This window comes from Ipomoea nil, unplaced genomic scaffold (genome assembly GCF_001879475.1).
Source record: "Ipomoea nil cultivar Tokyo-kokei standard unplaced genomic scaffold, Asagao_1.1 scaffold2704, whole genome shotgun sequence".
Lineage (NCBI taxonomy): Eukaryota > Viridiplantae > Streptophyta > Magnoliopsida > Solanales > Convolvulaceae > Ipomoea > Ipomoea nil.
In genome coordinates, this window is record NW_017619132.1 from 274,998 (window position 1) to 301,405 (window position 26,408).

At 34.6% G+C, this 26,408-nt stretch overlaps 4 protein-coding genes across 7 annotated transcripts; 2 read left to right on the forward strand and 2 right to left on the reverse strand.

The window, feature by feature from the left end:
* Positions 1 to 510: 510 nt before the first annotated feature.
* LOC109155958 (glyoxylate/hydroxypyruvate reductase HPR3) lies at positions 511 to 1,765 on the forward strand. Its single transcript, XM_019303688.1, has 2 exons — positions 511 to 999; positions 1,136 to 1,765. Exons 1-2 carry the CDS (start codon positions 541 to 543, stop codon positions 1,658 to 1,660), a joined length of 984 nt encoding a protein of 327 aa, XP_019159233.1. The 5' UTR covers positions 511 to 540; the 3' UTR covers positions 1,661 to 1,765.
* LOC109155961 (histone deacetylase complex subunit SAP18) lies at positions 1,753 to 3,822 on the reverse strand. Its single transcript, XM_019303694.1, has 6 exons — positions 3,657 to 3,822; positions 3,049 to 3,081; positions 2,536 to 2,646; positions 2,271 to 2,366; positions 2,104 to 2,181; positions 1,753 to 2,014 (listed from the first exon to the last, which is right to left on the reverse strand). Exons 1-6 carry the CDS (start codon positions 3,765 to 3,767, stop codon positions 1,961 to 1,963), a joined length of 483 nt encoding a protein of 160 aa, XP_019159239.1. The 5' UTR covers positions 3,768 to 3,822; the 3' UTR covers positions 1,753 to 1,960.
* Positions 3,823 to 13,089: 9,267 nt separating this feature from the next.
* Positions 13,090 to 16,896, forward strand: LOC109155959 (MADS-box transcription factor 6). Its single transcript, XM_019303689.1, has 8 exons — positions 13,090 to 13,357; positions 15,454 to 15,535; positions 15,614 to 15,675; positions 15,802 to 15,901; positions 15,992 to 16,033; positions 16,202 to 16,264; positions 16,374 to 16,519; positions 16,625 to 16,896. Exons 1-8 carry the CDS (start codon positions 13,176 to 13,178, stop codon positions 16,710 to 16,712), a joined length of 765 nt encoding a protein of 254 aa, XP_019159234.1. The 5' UTR covers positions 13,090 to 13,175; the 3' UTR covers positions 16,713 to 16,896.
* Positions 16,897 to 17,674: 778 nt separating this feature from the next.
* On the reverse strand, positions 17,675 to 24,358 carry LOC109155960 (MADS-box protein SOC1). 4 transcript variants are annotated; one of them, XM_019303693.1, is made up of 9 exons: positions 24,221 to 24,358; positions 23,749 to 24,114; positions 23,456 to 23,665; positions 18,916 to 19,003; positions 18,731 to 18,792; positions 18,547 to 18,646; positions 18,412 to 18,453; positions 18,280 to 18,321; positions 17,675 to 18,174 (listed from the first exon to the last, which is right to left on the reverse strand). In XM_019303693.1, exons 3-9 carry the CDS (start codon positions 23,635 to 23,637, stop codon positions 18,028 to 18,030), a joined length of 663 nt encoding a protein of 220 aa, XP_019159238.1. In that variant the 5' UTR covers positions 23,638 to 23,665; positions 23,749 to 24,114; positions 24,221 to 24,358; the 3' UTR covers positions 17,675 to 18,027. The 4 variants fall into 4 exon arrangements, with proteins under 4 accessions (XP_019159238.1, XP_019159237.1, XP_019159235.1 ...); XM_019303692.1 differs by having other exon boundaries at positions 23,456 to 23,654; positions 23,749 to 24,358; XM_019303690.1 differs by having other exon boundaries at positions 23,749 to 24,358.
* Positions 24,359 to 26,408: the final 2,050 nt, after the last annotated feature.

Consider the following 26,408-nt stretch of genomic DNA (forward strand, 5'->3'; position numbering starts at 1 on the left):
ACATTTACAACTCATGAAACAAATCTCAGACAGGGATCAAAATGAAAGTATCCCCATTGCAGTAATTGAATGTAGATGGTGAGAATTTACGAGTTTCGTCATAGAATGTGTTACCTTTATTAAGCATTAGGCTGGTACTAATTATTGTATTATTATGAATGAATGTTCAGATAAGAGTATTCAAGTGTAAACAAAACAGTCCGTTTCAACTTTGTCTTATAAAATATCGAAGAAAAGTAACAGAAATATTGTATAGGGGTAATTGAAACGGAGTATTTTTTTTTTTTTTAAAGAAACGGAGTATTTAAATATTGAGTTATGTCATATGAGATTCTCCCAAGTATGGTAATTTTATCACATTTAGTCATTCTTCGACTTTCAAAATGTTACCATTCCGGTGGTCCTCCTAAAAAGACCATAGGTAGTTAAAATTTGATATATGGTCAATTACGTGGTAAAATTAGTATAGTTGGAGGACCTCATATGGTATTAACTCTTTAAATATTTATCGTTGATTCCGTGGGTGGGTGTGCAGGGAGCATGGCGCAAGGAAATACTACTCCTGAGCTGCTGCCGCAGATAATAGTTCTTGGTCCACCAATGGTGTTCAAAGAATACGGCCACAAATTCGCCGACAAGTTCAGGCTTCTGAAGCCCTGGGAGTCGCCGCTACCGCTGGAAGAGTTCCTCTCAGCCCACGCACAGACGGTCGAGGCTATGTTCTGCTCCGCCTCTGTACCTCTCTCCGCCTCCCTCCTCACACACCTGCCTTCCCTCCGCTTCGTCGTCACCTCCAGCGCCGGCCTCGACCACATCGACCTCCGAGAGTGCCGCCGCTTAGGCATCGCCGTCGCCAACGCTGCCGACATTTTCTCCGCTGACGTCGGGGACCTCGCCGTCGGCTTGCTCATCGACGTCCTCAGGAGAATCTCCGCCTCTCACCGTTTCGTTAAAACTAGGGCTTGGCCTATCAAACCTCATTATCCTCTCGCTTCCAAGGTACTTGTCATCTTCACAATCATAAACACTAGAGTGAGATTGGAAATTCAAAATTCAAACAGCTACGTTGAACAGTGTTCTTCAATTCTACCATCATCAATGCTCTGCTCTGCTAATTCATTCATGGTGATTGCAGGTGGGAGGCAAGCGGGTTGGGATTGTAGGACTGGGAAGCATAGGGCAGCAAGTCGCAAAGAGGCTTGAGGCTTTTGGCTGCCCAATCTCATACTACTCGAGGAAGGAGAAGCCATGGACCTCCTACTGCTTCTATGCTGATGTTCATGAACTAGCAACTGCGTCTGATATCTTGGTGATTTGCTGTGCATTGACACAAGAAACCCATCACCTCATCAACAAACAGGTTCTCCTGGCTTTGGGAAAGGAAGGAGTGATTGTTAACATTGCGCGGGGAGGGATAATCGATGAGAAGGAATTGGTACAGTGTTTGTTGCAGGGAGAGATTGCAGGTGCTGGATTGGATGTTTTTGAACATGAACCTCATGTTCCTGAAGAGCTTCTTGGATTGGATTGTGTTGTCCTGTCTTCACACTCTGCTGTTCTCACACATGAATCCTTTAAACAAGTATATGAGCTTACTGTAGGGAATCTTGAGGCTTTCTTCTCCAATCAACCCCTGCTTTCTCCTGTTTTACATGAATAAATGTTTGTCATAGCCTTTATCAATTCATTTCTTCTGTTATGTATTGCCAGCAGGCAGCTTACTGCAACCATGTTTCAAATAATGAAAACTTCACAGAAGCATCAATTTTTTATTGGGATATCTAGTAATTCAGCACAATGCATTGAGAGGGATTGAAATGTCTCACTATTTCATCACAAAAATACATTTTACAATCAGAGTCAAATATGGATATAGGAACTTGGAAAACCAAGCCTGCTAGCAAGACACACTTCTGGAAAAGCTAAAACAACATAACATAAACTAGGTGATAGCACGGTTTCATTTCCGCATCAGATCGTTAAAGTAAACTGCCACATCCAAGTAGTCACCTATCTGCCAGATCAAACAAATACAAGTCGAAAAGGCATGGTTAAATGGGAAAACAGATTCTGATTCATGCATCTAGAAGAGCAAAACTGTACCTCAAATTTCAGATCACTCAAGGTTTGGTTGCCACTATCTGGTCGTCTCCCACTAGGAATAGAATATGTTTTTCCTACCTGTAAACAAGATCTTGTAAGATACAAACACACTAAATATTTGAAGTAATGGGAGCCCATCACATTTATAGAAAGTAAAATGGAGAGACCTCTCTAACTACAAATTTGCCATTTTTATCGGGATAAACAAAAGCAAAGGACAGCATAGCATCTCTTTTTCGTGCCTCAGGAGCCACTTCTTTAACCTGAACAAAAAGGATGTACAATCAACCCATATATCCACTAGGGTCTAGGGAAAATAAATATTGCATAGTAGTAATTGAATGTATCCAAGCGCAAAGGAAAATTCCCAAGGTAAAATAGAGCAACTGCAAGTTCAGGTATGCTGGATTGCTGGGGGTTGTGTCATCATACCAGATCAGTGAGTTCACGTAGATTAGCATCCATCCAGGTATAAATCTGAACTTCATCTTTAGGTTCCTTCCCTCTCACAGCAAAATCACTCTCAGTGTGATGACCTCCAATCTGCGAATTGAAATTAAAGAACTCAGATCGGTCTACTGCTGATGAATATAATGAATGATAGCACATTGCAATAGCTTGCATCTGTGCTACAAGCAGGCACTATGTTCTTATTCTGCTCTCATATCAAAAGATAAGAACTTAGAACGTAGGAAGTTTAAGATCATAAAAGCAGAGACTTGCAGTGACAAAATCAAAATTTTGGGTTATTGATTCATATAATTGAAATTAGTCATCTCCAATGTGTCACTATATCAAGAATTCAAAAGACAGTCAGAGCAAAATGGAAGAAAATTGATAAATGGTTGCCTATGTGTGAGATAGTAGTGGTACAAAATTCAGAAGAATAAAAGTAGATTCAATTAAAATAAAAAGATAAGAGATACATTTCTATGGTGTTCATACCTTGGTGAAAACACGAAGCAACAGCGGGCATGTCTGCAGTGATGAATCCCCCAAATAAACAATAAACAAACATTAATACATTAAACATATTAGGCAAAAACAGAAAGAAACAGTGCAATGAGTAAAGAGAAAAATAGTCGATAGAAACCACAAAGAGAAAGTCAACACTGGTAAACATCTCAACATTTACAATCACATGTAACCTAGGCTAACCCTGCAAGTGAATAATTTCCTTGTACCTTACTAATATAAACACTTCAATCTTCCTCTTTCATCTTCTTCTCACAGCAGCCATAAATTAAAGGAATATAGTTAAAGAAACATCCTTTGGGCACCATAAGCTAACAAGAACTACTGAATAGATATACTGGATACCACATGCAATTCTGACATTTCACAGTACGCCGAAACCCTAGAGACTCCACAATCCATATAAATATATAATCATACTCCAGAACCCAAGTCAACTTGTAAATACACACGTAACACCTAAACGACCTTATAGCCTATACGAACACACGGATTCACACACACAAAACTACTGCTCCGTAGCATTCATATGCTTAGCGAATATATATACAAGGAAAGACAGAAATGTGGAGGATAACCTTCTCTCGATCGACGGGTTCGGACCGGGTGGCGGCCTTGGGCTGCACAGGACCAGGCGGGCCTCTGGGCGGTGGTGGTTGCATCGGCCTTCTTCTCTGAACTTCCGCCATTGCTCCCTCGCTGTCGAGCTCTCTCTCTCTCCCCGACAAAGGTACGCAAACAGAGTCGAAGCGCTCAGGTATTTATTGCCAAACCAATTGGGCTGCATTTTACCCGAGCTCAAAGCCCATTTCTTCATGAGCCCAATTGTGCTTTTACCCACCAAAATACTAAGCCAATATAATCTTTTTGGGCTAAGAAATCTAAATGGATTATGTGTACCACGGTCCATACAGTGCTGTGTAAATCATAAAAAAAAAATCATTTTTAATATATTAAAAGTACATTATTTGTGTACTGAATGTATATTATTTATAAAATAATATACTTTAAGTGCTCAAATAATATACTTTTTCTGAATATAAAATACATTTTAATATACTAAAAATACATTATTTATTTATTGAATGTACATTATTTGATAATAAATAAAATAATAAACTTTACTCAAAAAGATAGTGGACCATGGTCCACACAGCTATGTAGACCATCATCTACATAATAATGTTCATAACAAAACTCTACGATCACTTTATGGTTTAGATATAAGTAAAATTTATCTCGAACTTTTTTATAAAAAGCCTCATACATATCACATATGCAACTACACTACAAGATTCTGCACAATAATAACTAATGAGGCTAGTTCAATTGGTTAATTAATTCAAAATAAGTTCATAATTTTTTTATTTTTTTTTAACTAATCGTTGTAGAATGTTTGTTGAGTTGTTGTGGGTACTAGTATATAAATATTTAGAAACTATAAGGTAGGAACATTGAGGGGCCCATGGTAATAATTTTCAGTAGTAATCGCCAATCGGTACAATCCTATAAGGCTATAATGTAGCAGACATTATTGGAAGGCCGGGTTTCTAATTGTACTCAATACAATAGAATTAATTTCACTTTTGGTCCCACGACTTTTGAGTTCTTATCACTTTTGGTGCACAACTTTGAATTTTTTCAATTTTGGTGCCTAACTTTGTTATTTTTATCAGTTTAGGTCCTTCTAGCCAAATTGACGGTAAAATATTTCCAAATTTTATATTTTAGGGGCAAAATCGTCATCCCATGGAAAGATCTTCAATATTTAAACAAAAGAAAAATCATATTAAGAGGAAAAGAAGAGTTTGCCAATGGTCGAAACTATAAATCCCATATATCTGTCTGGTTTCTGCCCATTTTCCCCATTATTCTCATCATCAAACACCTATAGATATGATTTTACGGTGATCTTGTTTAGATATTGAAGATGTTTCCTTGGGATTAAGATTTTACCCCTAACAATATAAAATCCAACAACATTTCACAGTCAATTTGGCCGAAAGGACCAAAATTGATAAAAATAACAAAGTTAGGCACCAAAATTAAAAAATTTTAAAGTTGTGCACCAAAAGTGATAGAACATCAAAAGTCGTGGGACCAAAAGTGAAATTAATTCAATACAATACATTATTTACCTAGTACTATTAAAAACCATTATCAAATTATTATTATTTTTGAAATAAAAGAGATAATTCATTAATGATACGAGGTAAAGTTTACAATAAGATCGATTAAATGATAAAACATTTTTACAATCAGACATTAAAATAAATTTTCAATGCTATACAAAACTTAAATCTTTGACTGTTTTTCAAAATTGAAACTGAATTTATTTGAAGAACCTGAAACTTCTTTGATATTGTTAATGATCTTGCTACCCAAGTCTGACTCTATTGTGGCTCTTCTGTCATATAATTTATTGAACCGCTGAAAAAAGATAAAGAAGTTTGGATCTGGAGTTGGAGATAGTAAGGGACGGTGGTGAATGAGGAAGAAACGTCGGTGAGGGTCGGGCCGGAGGAGATGGTGGCGGTGAAAGAGAGGCGGGAAGAGGTGCCAACAACGGAGGAGAGGCCAAAGGACAGGCGATTGAGAGTCGGTCGGAGTAGGGGAAGAAACGAGAGGAGGTCGGCGTTGCTTCCACAAAACGAGCGGAGGCGGCGGTCCATCAATGGAGGATGAGGGAAAACACTTGCAGTGAGAATATTAGGTTAGGGAGTGGTGAACCTAGCCTAGCTAACATTCTTTAATTATTATTGCATGTATCGAGTACTTTCAATAGGGGTATATATTGACATCATAGAATTTTTCTTTAATTTTATTTTATAAGATAAGATATAAATTTTACCTTGTCAGCAATTGCATGGTGTGCAATTTATTTCTTACAACACTCTAAGTGGGAGGAGTAACAAAAAATACAAGTATAATAGTGATTTGTGATTTATCTCTTCTATCAATCTTCAAAATAAGAGTGGTACTTCAAAATAAGAGTGGTAAAAATATATAAATAAATTAGTAAAAATATTTTCAACAAAAAAGGATTCAAATAAAAAAAAAAAAATTGAAACTTACATAACTGGTAGTAGTCAGAACATAGTAATTACATAGAAGTGGAGTACAAATGGGGCTGATGAGGCTGTGTGTAGAGCCATGAAAGCTCAGCAGATAAAGAGGGCTTGCCTGAAAATAGAAAAAAGTGCATTAAAAACCACTCCACTTGACCCAATTAACCTTTCTTTATATGGAAAGCTATAACCACCACCCACCCTACCACTTGCCCCACACTCACATCATTTTCATTTCATTTTTAGTACAACCTTATAAATAAGTTTTTTCCACCCCACACACAAAATTCCATCTTCATTTAATTTATTTACAACTTTTATTCCTACTTCTTAAATAAATAATTTTCGTCAATAAATAATTATATATATAATGTGTATGTGACTGATGATAATAGATATAAAAGTTTATTGTTTAGGTTGAATATATCGACAAATTGCCACTACGGGCACCTATAATTATACCTGCACATGTTATATTATTAGTTTTGGATTGGTGATTATAAATGTATATATTTAATACAATGTTGGCCTACTAGATAGAACAATTCTTTTTGCTGAAAGATAATATATATACCTGTTTTTCTCCTGTTTCCACTCCCTTTGTGGTAAATTCTTGACAGTGTAGGGGGAGGGTGTTTTGGTGAAAAGAAAGGGGCAGGAGAGTTAATTCATCGTCATGCCAATTCTGTAAACCTTTCAGTGTTTCTGAAACAAGCATGTGATTGTACTAGTTGCTAGCTAGAGATCGAGCTGTTTTCCAAGTGAATTGAATTATTATACTACAGTTGTTACTGGCTAGCTTGCACACAATTATTTCTTGAAAATATATGCAGGTACATATAATATGGCCTGCCTTGCTTGGATGTCGGTTCGAAGTTGATCAGTCACTACAAAGTTAATTTCATGTTGACTCTTTGTGGAAGTTGTCTATTGATCTTTTCGATTTGAGCCGGACAATTATGGGTAACATAGGCTGATTTACTGGCCTCCATGTGAACCCAGAATACACATTGATGGAGGTAGGTAGCCGTTGTGGGTTTTCTTAAAAATCAAATTGCAGGTGGTCCTTTACCTACTAAGATCGGTCAAAGTGTAAGGAGCATATATGGGACATTTCACCCCATATACATCTCTACTGTGAGCCCGTGATTCTACAAATTAAAGATGAAGATTCTTTATCTCCCTCCCTACACTTAACCCTACTCTCCAAATTTTCTTCCCGTCCAGATCAGTTAAAAGATGAATCCCCTCGTTGAATTAAAGGCACATATAAGTCCCTTCCACTCAACCAAACCCCTAAGTTATGCATTGTTTATTTAATTGTATATTATTAACATTATCATATTTGATTATACTTGATATTATGACTTATGAGTATCAACATTGAACCACATGAAAACATCATAAAACCACCTCAATATGTACAAATATCATTCCCCATCCATCAAAATCTTTTCCAAAACAACTTATACCAATTTCTCTTGTTGTGATTCTAATTAATGTGTACTAAACAGCTTCTCGTAACTATTCACATGTGTGGCGTACAGTAGTGTACAGTGTACTCCGTATATTTGTTCGTAGAGCGTAGTAGTAAAGAGAGTTATGTACACACACACAAAACACAACACCTAAGTCAAGTACGAGATCGACCACAAAACAGACGGCCCACAAGGAAGGTACAAATAAAGAATATAATGCACATTATTACTCATAATAGTACATGCACTTCATTTAATTCCATCTACTTGATGGTAAAGATTTGATAGCTCATTTTGATCATGTTTAATTTTTATCTCTTTGACTGGAGGGCCTTTTATTTGTGATTCTATTTATTAAGATCGATCTTAAATAATATATGTTAATTAGTTTCACTTTTTGGATGGTTTAAAAAATAATTAAATACTACGTACTGACTAGGACTATGATGCACATTATTACTCATAATAGTACATACACTTCATTTAATTCCATCTACTTGATGGTAAAGATTTGATAGCTCATTTTGATCATGTTTAATTTTTATCTCTTTGACTGGAGGGCCTTTTTATTTGTGATTCTATGTATTAAGATCGATCTTAAATAATATATGTTAATTAGTTTTACCTTTTGGATGGTTTAAAAAATAATTAAATACTACGTATTGATCAGGACTATGTGGTCTAATGGTACCCGGGTTAGATTTTCATTTGGAAGGTGTGAGTTCGAGCCTCAGTGGAGGGGTTATTGGCTCTTCGTGTTTCAATAGGTTGAGAAAGTATATAAACTAAAAGCACAATAAGAGGTTGATACTACATACATTCTACTTTCTTGTTCAATATTACTATCTATAACGTAACCTTTATCTGAGAACAATAAGCCATAAAAGATTTTCCAAAAGTGAGGTCGCTAATATAGTAATATGTGAAAATTTACCAAGGAACAATAACATATATTTAATTTCTTATTGTATGTAATCCAAAGTACACTATCAATTTAAGTAATTTTTATGTTCATTAATGAGTAGTTACCTAAGAAATTAAACTTGACCTTAACAATTTGGATAATGAGAATAAAATTAAGTGGGTAGTATGGCATTAAAGAATAGCGCCCATTGATAATGCATGCATGCATGTGCTAGGAATAATAGTTATCACCTGGCCTAATATGATCTCTCCACTTCTTTTTTTTTCTTTCTTTTTAGAACGTGATCAGAAAACTCGTAGTCATTACTCAAAGATGTATAAGTAAGTCTTGTTACGTTCTTAAGTAAATAAGTAATGGCCCACAAAGTATGGACTCGACCAAAAGAGAGTTGATAAAAATCAAACTTGCTTTTAACTTTTAAGTATGAGAATTATGTTTGACTCACATGATCACCCTTCTCGAACATATAATCTCTTAACTTTGTTTTCATATTTGGTATGTATGTATGTTTCCATGATTGGCATTGCATTGCACATATGGCTTGCATGATGGACTTAATTATTTCCATAATTATAATATAATGCTTATTTGTAAGTGAAACATCCAAATCTTAAAGTTTGAAAACCCATAAAATGACTTCTGATAAATGAGTCATTTTTTAGAAAATATTTTCCTTTACTAATGTTTGGATGCACAACAAGAAAATTGTCTTTGTGTGCTTGGTTCATTTTCCTAAAAATGAGCAGAAAAATGAGTAAAATTGTATACTTCAATATTTTAATTGCTATATACCCAAAAAAAAAAAAAATTATTTTTAATTTTTTTTCTATCTATCTATAAAATCAAATAAAATTTCAAAATATATATATATAACACACTCTTTTTTATATAAAAATATATAAAAAAAAATACTTTTTTATATTTAAAAAAATAAAATAAATAAAACCAGAGGAACTCTCTTAGTTTCCACAGTTACTAGAGGAAACCATGTTTTGATTATTGGTGACTTTGCTGAAAATGACTTCCGCCAAAATGCTTACATTTTTTCCCGTCAACGAAAAAATTTTCCGTTGACTAGATTTTCCTATTGCATGCAAACATAGGAAACTTGAAAAACATTTTCCAGAAGTCAATTTATGGGTTTTCAAATGGACCCTAAGAGGAATATTTCTATAAAAGTTACAGGTATATAAGGAAAACTTGATCATGGCTACTAATGAAGTGATTATCTCGAGCTATTGGAGAAACGTCTCCAATAACACCAAATTACCGACACTAAGCTTCAATGTTGATAAGGACATCATCTAGACAAACAATATACTATTCCATAGTATGACATTGTACTATAAAATTAACGATTGTTGTATTTAGATTGTCTCATTGGAAGAAAAACAAGAAATGAGTGAATTTGAATGATGAAAAATTGTATTGTCTTGTACGTATATATTTGTATGTGATGTGTCATTGAATTGTCGCAATTGCTAATATATAATGTTACGTTGTTGTTGGTCCCGCCGTCCCGGCATGCATATCATTGAGCATGCACCATATCGATCACCACGTACTTTATTATCTAGCTCAAACTAAGTCATCTTCGGTTACCTTTTTTAAGTGACGAGAAAAAAATAGGTAAATCGCAATAGAAAAATATTGTGTGATAGGCTCAACTAAAAGCATGCTAATAAGAATCAAACTCATGACCTTTTATATATATATATATATATATATATATATATATACACACAAATATGCTCTACCTATTTTATTAGCCACCTATTTCAAGACTGATTTTAAATATAATTAATCCATAATAAGATCGATCACAACACATAATCAATAAGTATAAATAATAATTGTAACACTCATCATATATCACATTATTGACTACAATATTTAATTTATATTAGTGGAAAAATTTAGTCAAAATATCATCATTTTGTTATGACAAAGTCCATGTGAATGGATGAGGTAGCTACCTGTGGTAACAATAATTAAAGAAAGAGACAAGCTAAGGTAAGAAGGTGTGTAAAAATGTAAATTTTTTGAACAATTATAAAATTTCTAGTCTTCCACACTTTATTTTTGAAACTCCACAAAACCATTCCAAATCAATCATGAGAGAAATTCATGGCCATTATCAGGGTGGATTAGGTAATCTACACTATAAAAATTCTATGTGACTGGTTCGACCAAAAGAGTGTTGGTAAAAATTATATTGAACACGTAATCTTTTGATATGAGAATCATGCATCACCCATAGACGTTATTAAATTAAATGTGCATGCACTCTGTGTGAAACTTGTCTTTATAACCATAACCAACAAAGGATCACAAAGAGATAATCAACTTAGATTGTTCATAGTTGACAAACTCAAACCGAGAAGGTTAATAGATAACTCTAGTTAAAAAGGAGTCAAATTTGGAACCTAGCTAGTGATTATCAAGCCAACTATCTGACCAATTTAGCTAGATTGCCGAATAACTAATTAAAATTGCAACATGAAACCCTAGCTAGCTTACTTATATATGGAATTGAAGAAAAACCCCAAACTTTATTCTTTTTTTTTTTCTTGAAAAACACAATACAATTGATATATGAACCTACAAACGTACTTAACTCTATAATAACAATGGTGTTCTAAACAAAAATTGAACCCATAAATAGTATATTCATTATATTGTACAATTTCATTATCAATTAGCTCAACTAGGTTTCATTGACGGAAGAAACGAAATCAATCCTTAATACCATTTTTTTAGCATGTTAGTTGCATTTAGTGTGCTTATAGGATTTTTTTTTTTTTTTTTTTTTTGGTTATACCCAGGGGGTTTTCACCATCGCACACGGGAAATGATCAAACCCTTGACCTTTGATTAAGGATGGATGAATCCCTTCCACTCAACCACACCCTCCAGATTGTGTGTTTATAGGAATGATGCAACTAGTTTACCTTTAAATCTTTAATTGTAATCTATTTTTGTAACTATATATACAACTATTAACTATATATATTAATTACGTATCCACAATTCTTCAAATCAACAACACGTACAATACTAAAAACAAATCTAACTTGTACCTGAATGTCACAAGTTTAATTCTTAGTTTCTTACCAATACATTCTCGACCAAGTTCGTTGCACAAGGTCTTCATAGTGCGATTTACTTCTCCGATCCTGTGTGGTTTGCATGTTATTACACAGGAGTGGAGCTTACTCAGTGCACACCCTCCTCACAAAAAAAAAAAAAAAAAAAAATCTATCTCACCCCAAAAAAGGTGGTTGAGTGAGTGGAACAAAATTCTTGTATCAAAAGATCACAAATTTGGTCATTGCCAAAACCATCTTGATTGAACATGTTCCATATAGGGTTTTTTTTTTTAGTATGGTTCGCATCTCTTGTGTGATCTGTGAGCTATTACACAGGTCGCATAAGAATTTCTAAGTGTCTGCAGTTTACCTCATCTCCTGCATCTCCTCTGTGGTTGCATTCGCACACGATTTTTTTATTGTAATTTACTTCGCAGATTGGGATAATTATACAGTTTTTTAGTACAATTTTCTTCGCGGGCTATAACACAACCCAATGTGGTGTGGGAAGTGCAATTTACTTCACAGGCTATTACGCAACCCAATGTGGTGTGAGAATGATGTCGCACATAATTTTTCTAATGCAGTGTGCACGAGAGAAAATTGCACATAATATTTCTAGTGCGATTTATCTCATATTCAGTATAATTTGTAAGTTATTACACAATTTTTTTTTTCCATACATACCCTCAAATAGTTGAATTTTCATCTCTCTTAAAAAAGTGCCATTTTCATTGTAACCCCCACAAAAATCTATCTCAATATACCTTTGGTCAACAAATCCAACAACATAACCTACACAAAAGGGTAAAAGAGCCAAACTCATTTAGTCGGCAACTCGATTAATATATAGAAATGTGTTTACATTGTATAAAAGGAAATGAAATTAGCTTAAAATGGGGAAAAATAAAACAAAATATAATAATGCAAGCTCTCATAGACATAGCCACATAGGGATAGGGTTACGTTTTGAAATTCCACGCGCAAATTAAATATCTATATAGGCGCGTTTGAGGTGAGGGCAGTTTTTTACCCAAAAATCTCAAGGCAATCACTGTGATATACAAGCACAAGAAAAAGATGGAGAGTATACATAAAGAGGGAGGAAAAAGGAAGCAGTTTTCTTAGATATACACATAAATTACTAAAAGAAAAAAGTGGGAAGAGAATGAAGTAAAAGAAGTATTATTGGATTTCCATTTTCTTGCAACAAGAGATCCAAGATTGAACCTTTCCCTCTGCTTCTCCATTTATATGGAAGAAGAAAAGGAATTAGCAGCACCCCTCCACCTACCCCCACCCCCACCCCACCCCCATTTTTATTTTCCATTCATTATTATCACATAAAAATGTAAACTTTGCTAAATTATATGGGAATATATATAGTATCATAGCTTTAAAATCTTTCCCATACACTGGTTCTCATTTCTCTCTCTCTCTCTCTCTATATATATATATACATATATATGTACGCGGTGTAGTAGCTAGTGCAGTCAGTGGTATTCCAGAAAAGAAAACCAGAGAGAGAAATTAAAGCATGGGGAGAGGGAGAGTGGAGCTGAAGAGAATAGAGAACAAGATCAACAGGCAGGTCACGTTTTCAAAGAGAAGGAATGGGTTGCTGAAGAAAGCTTATGAGCTTTCCGTTCTGTGTGATGCTGAGGTGGCTGTGATCATCTTCTCCAGCCGTGGCAAGCTTTATGAGTTTGGCAGTTCTAGGTATATATATCTCAAACAAATCTCTGCCCTTTATTTGTATGGTATTATAATATGGGTCTGCTTTGGATATGATGAATTGAAACTCTATATTAGCTTTGTGTTTGTTTTCATGACATCCCATCCTAGCTAGGTTTCTGCTAATAACTAATACATAAGCATATATAAACTAGGTTGTCTGATTAGGCTTGTGTCTCTGTGTGTTTTTTGGGGGTTATCTGAGCTCAAAGTTTGAGTCTTTATGATGATATATGAAGAACTGAAGTTAGTTGTTCATGGCGGCCTATAGACACTCATGATAGCTGTTGTGAAGCTTCTGAAATCACTGCTGGAAGGAAGGCAATGCTCTAATGTGGTAGGAATTTTCCAATTACAGTTTGACACGTTTCATGGTGTCTGAGAAATTAATGAAAATGTCTGACTAGGTTGTTGCTCTTGATTGCTAGCTCTATCACTGCCAGAAACTTCTCAAACCCTCACTGGATCTCTCTGCAAGATCTAGGGTTTCTCTCCCTTTTGTTCCTTTGCTATTTCTCTCACTTAAAGATTATTATTTTTATTTACTTTGGGAATCTTGGAAGTAGCTAGCTAGGGTACCCATTTCCCAAAACCCAACATACACCCTCTTCCAAAATGAATTATTGCTTAGTCTGTGGGATCTTAACCTTAACCTTCTCAACCTTTTAATTTGTCTTGTTTCCTTTTCATCTTTAGATCTTACAGTCTCTTGAGAGATCTTCTACATTTCATTTTTCATATTTATTTTATTTTGAGCACCCCAGTACGTAAAAGATGCAGTGGAGAAGCTTTTTCCAGCTGGTGCCCAGATATGTGTGAAAAGGGGTTTCTGCATAATATCTGGAGGAATATTTGATTTTACCAAAAATTTGCTAAACTTTTCTATCTTACAATTTTATCAGGTACAAGTGATAGGGAAATCAAAGATGCAAGTTTTGTGTTAAGGGTTATTACTTAGAATTTCTCCTTTTTTTATTTTTTTTTTCTTTCCTTCCCAACTTCTCTTTTGACTATTTGAATCCCAAACTACAACACAGTTCCAAGATCTCTATTGGTCTTTTTGGTTTAAGTCCGTCAATTATGGACAACCTAAACTAATTTACTGGCGTCTTTGTGATCTTTTATTAGTTTGAGTCGTAAGGCAAATTTTACCCAGTATACACTTTAAAATACTAATAGTAACAGTAGGTTTCACTCGTTACTCAAAAAAAATATAAAATATATATATCTTCAGCTTTCAGCCTTTCATATTTTGGTGCAAGTTTTTCTGATTTATGAGCCAAAACATCTGTAATTTACACCCATATAAGCTTAGTTGTATTGCCAGAAATCTTTCATGTCTACTTTACCACATTTTTCTGTAAACATCTAAAGCCCCAGACTCTATCAACTTAATAAGATGGTCTTTTTCTGGTTTGCTTTTTTCTGCTAAGGGTTTCTGCTTTCCCCTCTATATTAATTAATCTTAATCTATTTTTTTTTCTTGAAAAGGTTTCCTTTAATTTTCTAATGTTGTAAATGTTTCTCTTTCTGTGTGTGTGTGTGCAGTTTTGACTTCATTTTATGGAGATTAATCATTTTGATGTAAACATGACATTGAAAAAACTAGTCTTTAGAAGTTTCTTTTTATTATATTTTCAAAATATTTGAGGGAGTAAAGCATATATAGTATATTTTAATGCATAATTAAAGCAAATAATTTCAGATAATTATGATTGTATTAATCATTAATAGTTATTACTCATGAGGAATGCATTAGATATCTTTGGTGAAGTGAGAAAACATGATGATTATAAATAATAATAATAAATGGTTCAATGAAGTAGGGATTTGTCATTTTGTTGTTCATGGATTACCTGTCAGATTCTTTTTGTTCATTCCTGGAGCAATTATTTGTCTGTATGTTAATGTCCTATGGAGTACTTTATAAATTGAAACATCAGTAACAAAGTTAATTACCCATTATTTGAGAGCGAAATTCCATAGCCAGGGCCCCACACCGTGGCCCGACATTGCAATAATGGAAGGGTAAGATGTTGGTTATGGATTGATCTATACATATACACTACTTGTTATTGCAGCTATGGCATCACGAAAACGCTTGAGCGCTACGAAAATTGCAGCTTTAATCCTCAAGAAAACTCCATTGAGAGAGAAACACAGGTTTAATTAATTTGTTTAAGAATTCAACATGAAATGACAGTACATGATGAGAAGGTAATTGTCATTTTTGTTGCACAGAACTGGTCCCATGAAGTTATAAAACTGAAAGCCAAGTATGAATCTCTTCAAAGAACTCAAAGGTAAGGAACATGAACTCGATCGATCTAGTTTAATTAGCTTCCATTAATAATGTTTGATTTCTGGTGGTTCTTGCTGATGAAAAGGCATCGAGATCGATTACCTGAATCGATTTGCAATGGTTGCAGGCATCTACTTGGAGAAGATCTTGGGCCACTCAGCATCAAAGAGTTGCAGAATCTTGAAAAACAGCTTGAAAATGCTCTTGCACAGACTAGGCAAAAGAAGGTAAAAAGATTAATCCAATTTTCATCTTCAATTCCACCAACATATTCCCTCATCTTCTTCAATGTTGTATCTGATCCATCACTAATGCAGACTCAAGTTATGCTGGAACATATGGAAGAACTTCGCAGAAAGGTGACAAAACATACATTTCCTCATTGTACTTAATTGTTTGCATACCAACCAATCATCATAAGTTGCTACAAGCTATACATAAACATTATTAAACATTGATTAAGGTACGAAACCTTATCATGTGTCTTGGCTAATGATTAATGTTTGGTTTATGCTGATGATAAGCAGGAGCGCCATCTTGATGATGTGAACAAGCAACTGAAGACCAAGGTTTCACTGGAACTATCATCGGTGCTCATAACATTGAACTCCACCCTTATTCTGCCATTACTGCCTTCTAGCTAGCTTCACCATTGAAATGACAGGCTAGCTAACACAGAATTTCCTCTGCATTTTGCAGCTTGAAGCTGCAGAAGGACAAGGGCTTGGGGCGCTTCTCTGTCCCTGGAATAGCTCAAACGCATCAGCCTCAACCAGCAGCTTTCCTGTACAGCATTCTCAACCCAACCACATGGATTTCTCACTCGAGCCTGTTCTGCAAATCGGGTACTCTTACACCTTTGAATGCAGATGATGATTAAACTGGAAAAAAGAAAAAAATCTGTAATGAATTACCTTGATTTGGTTGCTGATTCCATGTTTGTGTAACAGGTATCCTCACTATATGGCTGGTGAGGGATCCTCTGGGAATAGGAACATGGCTGTTGAGAGTGACATCTACCATGGATGGAACCTTTGATCCATCTGAAGTTGCCTTCAAAATATATATATATGTATACACTTTTGATATCACTGTCTTTACTGGTTTATATATATTTTGAGACTTGGTCAATTAAGTGGCATTTATATATCATACAAACTGATTGTATTATATCTATATTGGTTGTTCACTTTTAGTGGTATAAAATATGCTTTTATTTGCATAAGTTCTATCACTATTGCCCAGTCAGTTCTCTGTTGTTGGTAACTAATTGCACAACTTTTGTCACACACCAACACCACTAGTAATATACTATGTGGTTTGGATAATGACAGCTAAGGGGCAATCACATCCAAGTTGGTCAAACAGTTAGTTTGATAAGTGATAGTTGTCGTAGAACTTAGATAGTTGAGGACACATGCACTATTGACCTCATACAACTTAGGTAGAGGGGCGAAAACTCGCTCTAAAGTTAGTCTAAACGTTAAGGTCAACACACAAATTGAGAAATGGTTCTCTATAGACTATAGTCCTAGGATACTCATATATAAAGAATCTGGGAAATGTCTGCTATAATCTTGAAGCAGAACAATGTTGGTGCTAAATAAGGTCAAATGTTGCTGAAAAGCGCCATTGATGGGTGCTCATTTGTACTTGTTTTCGCCTCTAACTTATAGCATTCTTGGTTGTATTTCAATTATTTCGGTAGACATTTGGTACTTAATTGCTTACTATCCAGAACAGCTTTTACACCCAAGTCATAAGCTTCTGTCTGTGAATGAAGCAGCAGTCAATCTGACAATTGATGGTTCATTAGTTTCAGCAAATCTGAACCCTTCATCCCCTTCTCTAGTTTTATCCCCACCAATTAGCCAAGAATGAGGTTTAGTTTTTCTTGAGTGGACAAAACAAATATCCTAGGACTATATTAGCTGTTTGAGAAAAACATTCTCTGCAGGAATTTCATTCATGAAACCAAATCAAAATAGAAGAGAAGAGAATCAATTATGGCAATGGAGGACAACAGAAAAATTCTGCATATTGAACTTGCAGGGCCAACAAAGCCACTGCAGAACCACAAAAGATCTCGACAGCCACTCGAGACTTTCCAAATGCAGTGATGATATACATATGTATCCAGAACTTCAGTCACAGTTTCAAACTATGAGTGCAGCCAGTTACAGTTGAAAATGAGCCACTCACAACAACACTATGGGAGTTTTATTGCTTGCTTAACAGCAAAATGGAATTGGAGGGATCAATACATGCAGATATATGATAGATATATCTCTATATATGTGGGTGTGCATATAAAATTAGCTTTGCCTTGAAGGACATCATGCCCCAAGATCATTCACCTTTCATTAGATAGCACAGGCTTTGCCCTGCTCTCTGGCAGTCCAATGAATAATTCAGTCTCGACGTCTGATTTTTCACTGCCCTCTGCGCTCTCCTTCTCATTCCCTTCGTTCGATACTTGCTGTGGCTGCAGCCCATTATACTAAAGAAGATAACACACACCCAAGTTAAAATTAGTGAAAAGTTTCTATCTTGCAAAGAAACCATGAACCTGTTAGGCACTAATTGATAGATTAGTACTATTTACCTTATCCCAGAGCACTGCATTTTCAGCTTTTAGGCTGTCTTCCTATATTTTGGTCAACAGAAACAATGAAAAACATAATCAGTTTCAAGTATATCTAGTTTGATAGTCATTCTTATAACATGGAAGCTTTACCTTTTCTCTTAACCGCTTAATCTGTTCTGCGTAGACTTCCATCTGAAAACAATATAATGCAAAAAAGAGGAGATCACGCTTCTGCTAAACTTGACAGGAACCAAAAAAGTCCTCAGCTATTGAAGTTAAAGAAACCTTTCTAGCTCGGATGATGTTCACGCTCCTCTCCAGCTGTTGCTCAATCTGTTGCAACTCTTCCATGGCACACGCTCCCAAATCTTCCCCCAGAAGCCTCCTAGTGCATATTTAAGTTCAATCAATTCAACAATGCTTTAAACTTGCTGGGAATATAATGCAGTAAAAATAAAGATTTCTGTACCGCTTTGATGCTTCAAGGTAATCTATTTTCTTTGCCAGGCATTCAGTTTCAAGCTGCAAATGCTGCAGGATCAAATAAGCTTTAGTCTCAGTATTCCCGGGAAGAAATTGATCGTTTCTTTGCTTCTCGATCGAGAGAATTCAATACAGTGAATTGAAGTAGATAGACACAGATTAAAGCATAACCTGCATGTCCTGTTCTTGTTCCACTGATGGGTTCTCAGCTTGAACATCTGCTGTATGCCTGCGATATCGCTCTATAATCTCCCTCGTGCTGAAGGCGATTCCATACATTAAGCCAATATGCAAAACCATATCAGATATAAACAAAAAACCCCATACTTTGCAATTTGCAGGTAAGCTAGCAAGAATGCTGATATTTCCATCACCACAGAATAATGCAGAAAATGCAAGATTTCATAATGGGAGATTGGGAACCGAGCTGCCAATATGATATATGCTAATCTAAACATCTTAAACCCTGAACATTCATGAACTTAAGGTAACCATGGGAAAAACAAGAAATGAAAACTAAACAAGAGAATCCTAAGAACAATAATAGCAAAAGTGAATATGATATATGAACAAGAGTTTAGGGTGATTGGATGATATGAATCCTAATTTTCTAGTTTTATACTTTTATAGGCAAATTAAGCTAAAAGAAATATGAAGTAGCTAGGCTGAATCCAGTTAATTACTTGTCCTCTTCTTTTAATAAATGACTATAAACTATGGAAAATATTCTTTAAAAATAAGTATTATCATTTAAATTTTATGTAAATCAGAAAAAGTCTACAATGTCAATTGTAAAAATGTCATATTCTAGAAACTTCCTATTTTGGGTTTCAACTTTTTTTTTTTTTTTTTTTTTCTATTTTTGATGGATCTCTGCATTATGGATCGAGCAAGGGCATTATGCATTTATGCTTACTTTTTAGGGGTGTAAGACGCTTAATCACATGGTGATATCCTACTTAAAATCAAATGGTGATAAGTATGTGGACATTAACCATTTAACCAAATCCCTTTATGGTAAGCCACAGCGCAACATCTCGCATCGAATAGGGGCCAGGGCCGAACTCAGTCAAACCCGCCAACGCCCAATAATTTTTATTATTATATTAAATTGTATTTAACTTTTTGTGTCTTTTGGGTTTCTATAAGCTACAAATAACTGTGAATTTATTGAGATTTAAGATAGCAATAGTTAGTGGAAATAAGTAGTGTGGCTAGGGTCACAAGACGGGTTTACTCAAAGTGCATTTTTGAGTAGTACGTGTAAGTTTTTAAGAGTTAAATGTATTGAACATTGAATGTAACTTTTTTGCTCTTTCAATGTTAATCTACCAAAATATTAGGGCTCGTTTAGTTCGCGGAAAATATTTTAAGGAAAGTGAAATTGAAAATCCATGGAAAAACAATTACTAGGAAGATGAATTTCATTGTTTGGTTGGTGGTAAAAGAATTACTGAGAATGCTAATTCTGTTGTTTGGTTAAATTTGGAATTGTAAGGAATAACGAGTATAAAGACTTATATGCCCCTACAAATTAATAAAATTAATATAATTAAAAAAGAAAATACGAATGCTACTAGCTCTATTACATTGTAGTATCTGTTCATCTACTTTCTCAACCTACTGAAACACAACGAGCTAATAACGAGCTAAAAAAAAAAAAAAAAAAAAAAAAAAAAAAACGAGTAAAATAGGCAATTCATATCACTTTTTTTTCCCATCTTCCATGGAAAACAAAATCCTTGGTCCAACCAAGGATTTTTTTCCTCAAATTTGAGAAATTCATTTTTCAATGGAAAATAAATTCCATGAACCAAACACCAGAAAAAAACATTTTCCTCTAATTTAAGAAAAATATTTTCCTTTGAAAAACATTTTCCATGAACCAAACATCCACTTAGTCTTCTCTTCCAAGAAAGTGTCATGAGAAACAACTTATATAGCCTAGAAAATGGCAAACAACAATGGAATGCTTTCATTCCAACATCCTCATCTTATAAAACAAAAACATACAAATTAGTGATATTATATTAGAATGGAGATGGAGGCATCACTTAGCTTCCAAGATGTTTGGGATATTTGAGATGATTTGAACCTCCACAAGATGAGATATTTAAGGACAGATTATGCACAAAATAACTATTATCATTTTACTTGTCATAAAATATTTACTGACATAATATAAAGTCGAACGAAGACAATAAAATTTTCATAGTTAAACAAGATAGAGCCGTCACTAATGGTGATTAAGGTATGAATGTTTTTGGATCCAACTTACTAATGGAATAATGGTGAAAACATCCATTGTTACTTGTGTCAAGAGTTCGTTTTCACCACCTTTTAGTAACTGGATATGAAGAAAATATTGAAGATGTTTTAGTGGTGTCAAAGATTCTTCATTCTATAACTTTGAAGTTTTAGTATAGGTGGTATATGCACTAGAGGAAGACTCCATGACAATTGAGGAAGAATTGAAGATTGATGAGCTTCAATTCAATGTTGGAGCAAGCTTTGAAATTAGCTTCTTTGAAAGATAATGGTTGAGGATAAAGACAGTGCAATGGCCAAGGAAGAAGTAGAAATAATGTAAAAATTTGTACAATAAATTGAAGAAAGGAATGACCAATCTACAAGTCATGGAAAAGGAAGATAAGTAACGTATATGCAATTTCTAAAGAAAAAGTAAGAATCTTGTAATGAATGAGACTTTAAGTGGTAGGCATGAATCTTAATTTTCTTTTACTTATTAAAAAGTCCGCAACCGCTACCTGAAGGTGCGTTCTAATTGAAGTCCGTCTTGTAACTTTAACCGTAACCAGCAAAGGTCTACAAAGAGGTAAATCATCCTAGGTTGTCCATAGTTGACCGGCACAAACCAAGAAACAAACCAATAAATCTTACAAGGAGTCGAAAATGAATCTTAATGTTTTAATCTTATATGCAAATTGCTTATTCTCTTTTAGCTCACAAATGATTACTAGATATGGGGGAAAAAAATCATTAAAAAATGTTCATCTAAATTTTATTTAAATTATAAAATTATAATTTCAAGACTCAAATATAATAATAACTATATAAGCATTACACTCATTGTGGTGGAACTTATATAGGAGAATATACGTATTACATGCCTCAATAATGTGTGAATAGATCCATATGACAATGAAAACCCTAGCAATTTAAAGAAGGGTCATGAATCCTATACCTTCCAAGGGCATTCAAGCTAATTAAGAATAACTTTAACAGTATAAAGAACTCAATTTTATAGATTAAAACAGGTTAAGATGATGACACATGGCCAATACTTAATGAATATTTGAAGAATATAATCAAGCTAAGGATCCATTAAAGCAGACTTCAAGTCAAATATAGACACTTTGATATATGCTGTTGTTACAATGAGATCAGATAGACATAAACTGTGATGAATCTTTTTGGACACACCCATAATCCTAAGATCAACATACACTCTTGTGATCAAACAGTGGGTACATGTCTGTCCTAGGAAACAGTAAACAAAACAAAGGGAAATTAAAGGAGATTCTAAAGTGGTGATATATATATTATATATGTTGGCAGGCATATATATATGTTGCAGTCACAAGGCACATATATAGTTATTTGAAACCCAGAAGACAACATTGTATAGTACATGAAATCCATATACATGTGCTAAAAGATTCTGTAGGTGTGTTAAACAGGAAGCAGCTCAGAAGTATGGCCTTTATGAAGCAATACAGTGAGCATGAAATCAAGTACATGTCAGCTTGACAACTGGCTTTCCAGCTGAGCTGGATGGCTTTGGAATTCACAGATCGAGGGCTGTTAATTAATTTAGTGCTCTAATTACACACCTTATGGAGATTAGTTTATGCTTTTGTCAGTTAAAACCTCATTTCTTTATTCACTATATCTGAGATAAACTTGTTTATTGACTTAACTGGAATCTATAACACAGATGAGATGATAGTATTAATAATCAATTTCTTTTTGGCAGGGCTAGTAGATAGTAGTACTGCACTGCTCCTCATCTTTTTCTTGGAAGTGACACAATAAGTAGCTTACATATTTTATGACTTAAATTTCAACATCAATATTAATTATTTTCTCCACTTACTTTGACAATTTCTTCATTCTGTGTAAATCATAATTAAAGAGTCTTTAAAGCATGGACCTTTCATCATACAATTCATCTTGCTAGGGTTAGTTAGTACATAAATTTAGAAGGGAAGTATTGAATATCATATCCAAAGTGATGGGCTTTTACTGTCACTTAAGAAAGTGATAAAAAGATGTGATTTTGAACTCTCTATATAGATATATATATATGTATAGGCCTGTGTTCCAGCTAGCTAGCGTGTACTATAGAGGTAGAAAGAGACATGCACCAAGAAGATCTTTTATGCTACCAAATGAGATCAGGTGGTTGAGATCTGATTATTATGATTATGTGTATAGAGAGATAGAGAGAGAAGAGAGGAGAGAGGAGAGCCCTAAGAAAACAAGCATGTATTATGTATAACTGCATATATGGTAATATATATATATATAAATATTAAGTGTATGATGTGGAGATAGAGATAAAACCCACAGAAAAGATGGCATCTTTAAATCCAGAACATACATCCTAGCTACTCCTAGCTGATGAATGATGATAAATTGCAGAAATTATTAGAGTAGAAAAGAAAAGAAAAGAAAAGATGAGAGCTACCTTGAGCTAGCAAACTCATAGAGCTTGCCCCTGGGAGAGAAGATGATAAGTGCAACCTCAGCATCACACAGCACAGACAGCTCAAAGGCCTTCTTCAGCAGACCATTTCTCCTCTTGGAGAAAGTCACCTGCCTGCTTGTGGCGTTTTCTATACGCCGCATCTGTGTCTTCCCCCTCACCATCTCAATCGCCTCCCCTCCTTGGATAGATCTCAACACAAAATTCTCCAAAACATCAGTACAAACACACAACCCACACCTCTCAACAACATAAACAACTGATAAAGCACCAACCTTTTTTGAAATTATGTATGCAGCAGCTTCCAAGAACTCAGCCCCAAATTGCAGAAATAAAGATCAGAGAAGCCTTCTGGTTGGAAGCCAAAAAAAGAATAGCAAAACCAAAGTGCCCAGAAAAGGGAATAGCACAAATCTGGCCTGTTGTGAGAGGAAAATTCCTAGCAAATCAAGAAAAGAAGGAAACAGCAGCAACTAGCTAGGTGTATATATATAGCTAGGGAGCAAGTTTTGGCTGATTCTCTAGGTGCCTTTTGTGGTAATTAATACAATACTATCACCAGAAAAGAAAGAGGGTATCAGCTCTCAGCCAGTCACCTCCAAAGCAGCAATGAAATTCCTATATATTTTCTCCATCATAGCCTAGCTTAGACCACATCAAAAGACAAAAACCCTTTCTTTAGAAAGAAATCAAAGAAAAAAAATACAGTGTAATTACTTATATAGGAGTGATAGTTGAGTGGAGAACCTAATCAGTTGCTTGTTTTGGTAAAAACCCACAAAACTATAGTGAAAGAGAAGATCAGATGTAAAAGGAAAAGAAAGGAAAACTTGTGGAGAGAGAGAGGAGAGAGAGAGATGAGGCAATCAACCTCCGCAGTACTGTAGTAGAAGTACGTGCTGTGGATGACCAATGAAAACACGAAAACGCAAAAGCTTTCCTAATTAAGTTTTATTAGTCTTTTACTTTTCAAGAAACCATTGGAAAGTATCTCTGATCTCTCCATTTTTTAAATCCTTACATTTCATATTATAACACCAATAATTTTTCATTAAATATTCATGTTATAGCCCAATCCACTACTAGGAGAAAGCCAGAAGGAACGTTCATATCTTAGCCCATATAACTTATTAGCGCTCGATTTGTGCGCAACTAATAAGGACTAGACTAGACAAATCTAGCATTAAATGCTCACTCAATGTCTTACCACCAACTCAACACAGCACGGACCTACTAAAATTACGTTCTGGGTGAAATTTGGCTAGTGACTTTAGCCAACAAAATACCACAAAAATATAAATCAGTGTAGGTTACCCGGGCTTACCAGCTCAAACTAAACAAGCTAAGCCAATTGACAGCTCCCAGTAATGATATACATACATTACTTTTGTTTGTTTCGATCTTTGAAATTGTGTCAAATTATGATTGGTAATCCCCAATCACTTGAAGAATAAGCAACCTCACAAGCACTTTGTAAATAGCGGGACTGAAACTGTTATTCTAATAATTTGTATTTAAATTTAGATTCAACCACTGTAACTTTAAAACTGTAACGTTAAACTCATGTAATTGTTACCCAAATGTGCACTCTATTTAAATATTGCCCTATTTACATTTACTTAGCCTAATCAAACGAGGAGTTGTAATCACTAGCATCATTAATTGATAACCCACCAAATGAATATCACCAAACAAGTCTAATACTTTCTATAAATAGCGAAGAACCAAAGATGGCAAATTGGTGCTTCCCACAAAAAGGAATGGCCAAAGTTATCTTCATTTCCACTTAACACAAATTAAATAAAATTATTTATTGATTACTATTCGTAATTCCGTATATTATCACTAAAATATGTTACAAAGAAAAAAAAAGAACATGACATGATTCGCACGATAAGCGATTACATTTTTTACACCAGAATAAAAGATAAAAGGAGGGTAGAGATTCTTTTGGTTCGAATGTTTAAAGTTAATTGGTTACAAATTATAAAATAAAAAAATAAAAAAATTGGAACCTAACCAGGACTACAAATTACAAAAGAAAAGGAATTTCATAGGGAAGAAGAGGACGAAATGGTCCCGGTGAGAGAAGATTGTTCACAACCCACAAATTGCACATGTGTCGTCCAGGAAAAAGGTATATTCCAATTTTTAATGTTTTTTGTTTGCAATTTTTAATGTTAAATGTTAACAAATAAAAACGAAGTTTCATGGGCACAAATTAAAGTTGTCGTGCGACACGTGGACTAGTCTTCTCCGCATGCACTAAACTGTACTACGCATAGAATTTTACAGTGTTTTGGGCTTTTCCATAACCATAAATGGGAAACATGACCATCCACTTATAGGCTTATACCATTAAAACAATACATGATTCTAGTCAATTTCTTTTTGACAAAGTGTTTTTTATATATGACTTTTCTTGTGTAATTTATTTCACTGTTATAATGCAATTTAACAAACTCAAAAACATTAAATTTTTTTAATGTGTAACAAAATTTCAGACTATAATATAAAATCAACAAGTTTCAATATAAATTTTCTTTAAAGAAAACATCCATTATTGAGTACAGCGAATCATCCTAACTAAATTGGTTAAACAAATTAAAAGGTAAATTAAAGGACCAGTGAAGACATTTAAATTTCGTCAACAGAAATTTAAAATGTATCGTCTTACTTATTTTGTACGTAAAAAGAGATACATTCTCCGGAAAGAAAAGCAACCAAGGTCACTTCTTCCAAGGGACCAAACGATGTTGTTGAGTTGCAAGTTGCAACCAAGTAGTAAGTACTAAACCACCCAAGGGACAAGAACAAATTTGAAGAGCGGTGGGGACCACCGGAGCATTATTAGCATGGTAATTTCCTAAATTAATTGCTAAAAATAGAAAGGCATTTCAAAAAGCCAGTGTGGAAAACGTGGTCCCGGTGCAGA

Coding starts and splice junctions, on each gene's coding strand:
- LOC109155958 (XM_019303688.1), top strand. CDS start 541: ATGGCGCAAGGAAATACTACTCCTGAGCTGCTGCCGCAGATAATAGTT. Junction 1,000..1,135: donor ATTATCCTCTCGCTTCCAAG/GTACTTGTCATC, acceptor TGGTGATTGCAG/GTGGGAGGCAAGCGGGTTGG.
- LOC109155961 (XM_019303694.1), bottom strand. CDS start 3,767: ATGGCGGAAGTTCAGAGAAGAAGGCCGATGCAACCACCACCGCCCAGA. Junction 3,082..3,656: donor AACCCGTCGATCGAGAGAAG/GTTATCCTCCAC, acceptor TCATCACTGCAG/ACATGCCCGCTGTTGCTTCG. Junction 2,182..2,270: donor GCAAATTTGTAGTTAGAGAG/GTCTCTCCATTT, acceptor TCTTGTTTACAG/GTAGGAAAAACATATTCTAT.
- LOC109155959 (XM_019303689.1), top strand. CDS start 13,176: ATGGGGAGAGGGAGAGTGGAGCTGAAGAGAATAGAGAACAAGATCAAC. Junction 15,676..15,801: donor TCTCTTCAAAGAACTCAAAG/GTAAGGAACATG, acceptor CAATGGTTGCAG/GCATCTACTTGGAGAAGATC. Junction 16,265..16,373: donor TTTCACTGGAACTATCATCG/GTGCTCATAACA, acceptor TGCATTTTGCAG/CTTGAAGCTGCAGAAGGACA.
- LOC109155960 (XM_019303693.1), bottom strand. CDS start 23,637: ATGGTGAGGGGGAAGACACAGATGCGGCGTATAGAAAACGCCACAAGC. Junction 18,793..18,915: donor AACAAGAACAGGACATGCAG/GTTATGCTTTAA, acceptor TTGATCCTGCAG/CATTTGCAGCTTGAAACTGA. Junction 18,322..18,411: donor TTAAGCGGTTAAGAGAAAAG/GTAAAGCTTCCA, acceptor ACCAAAATATAG/GAAGACAGCCTAAAAGCTGA.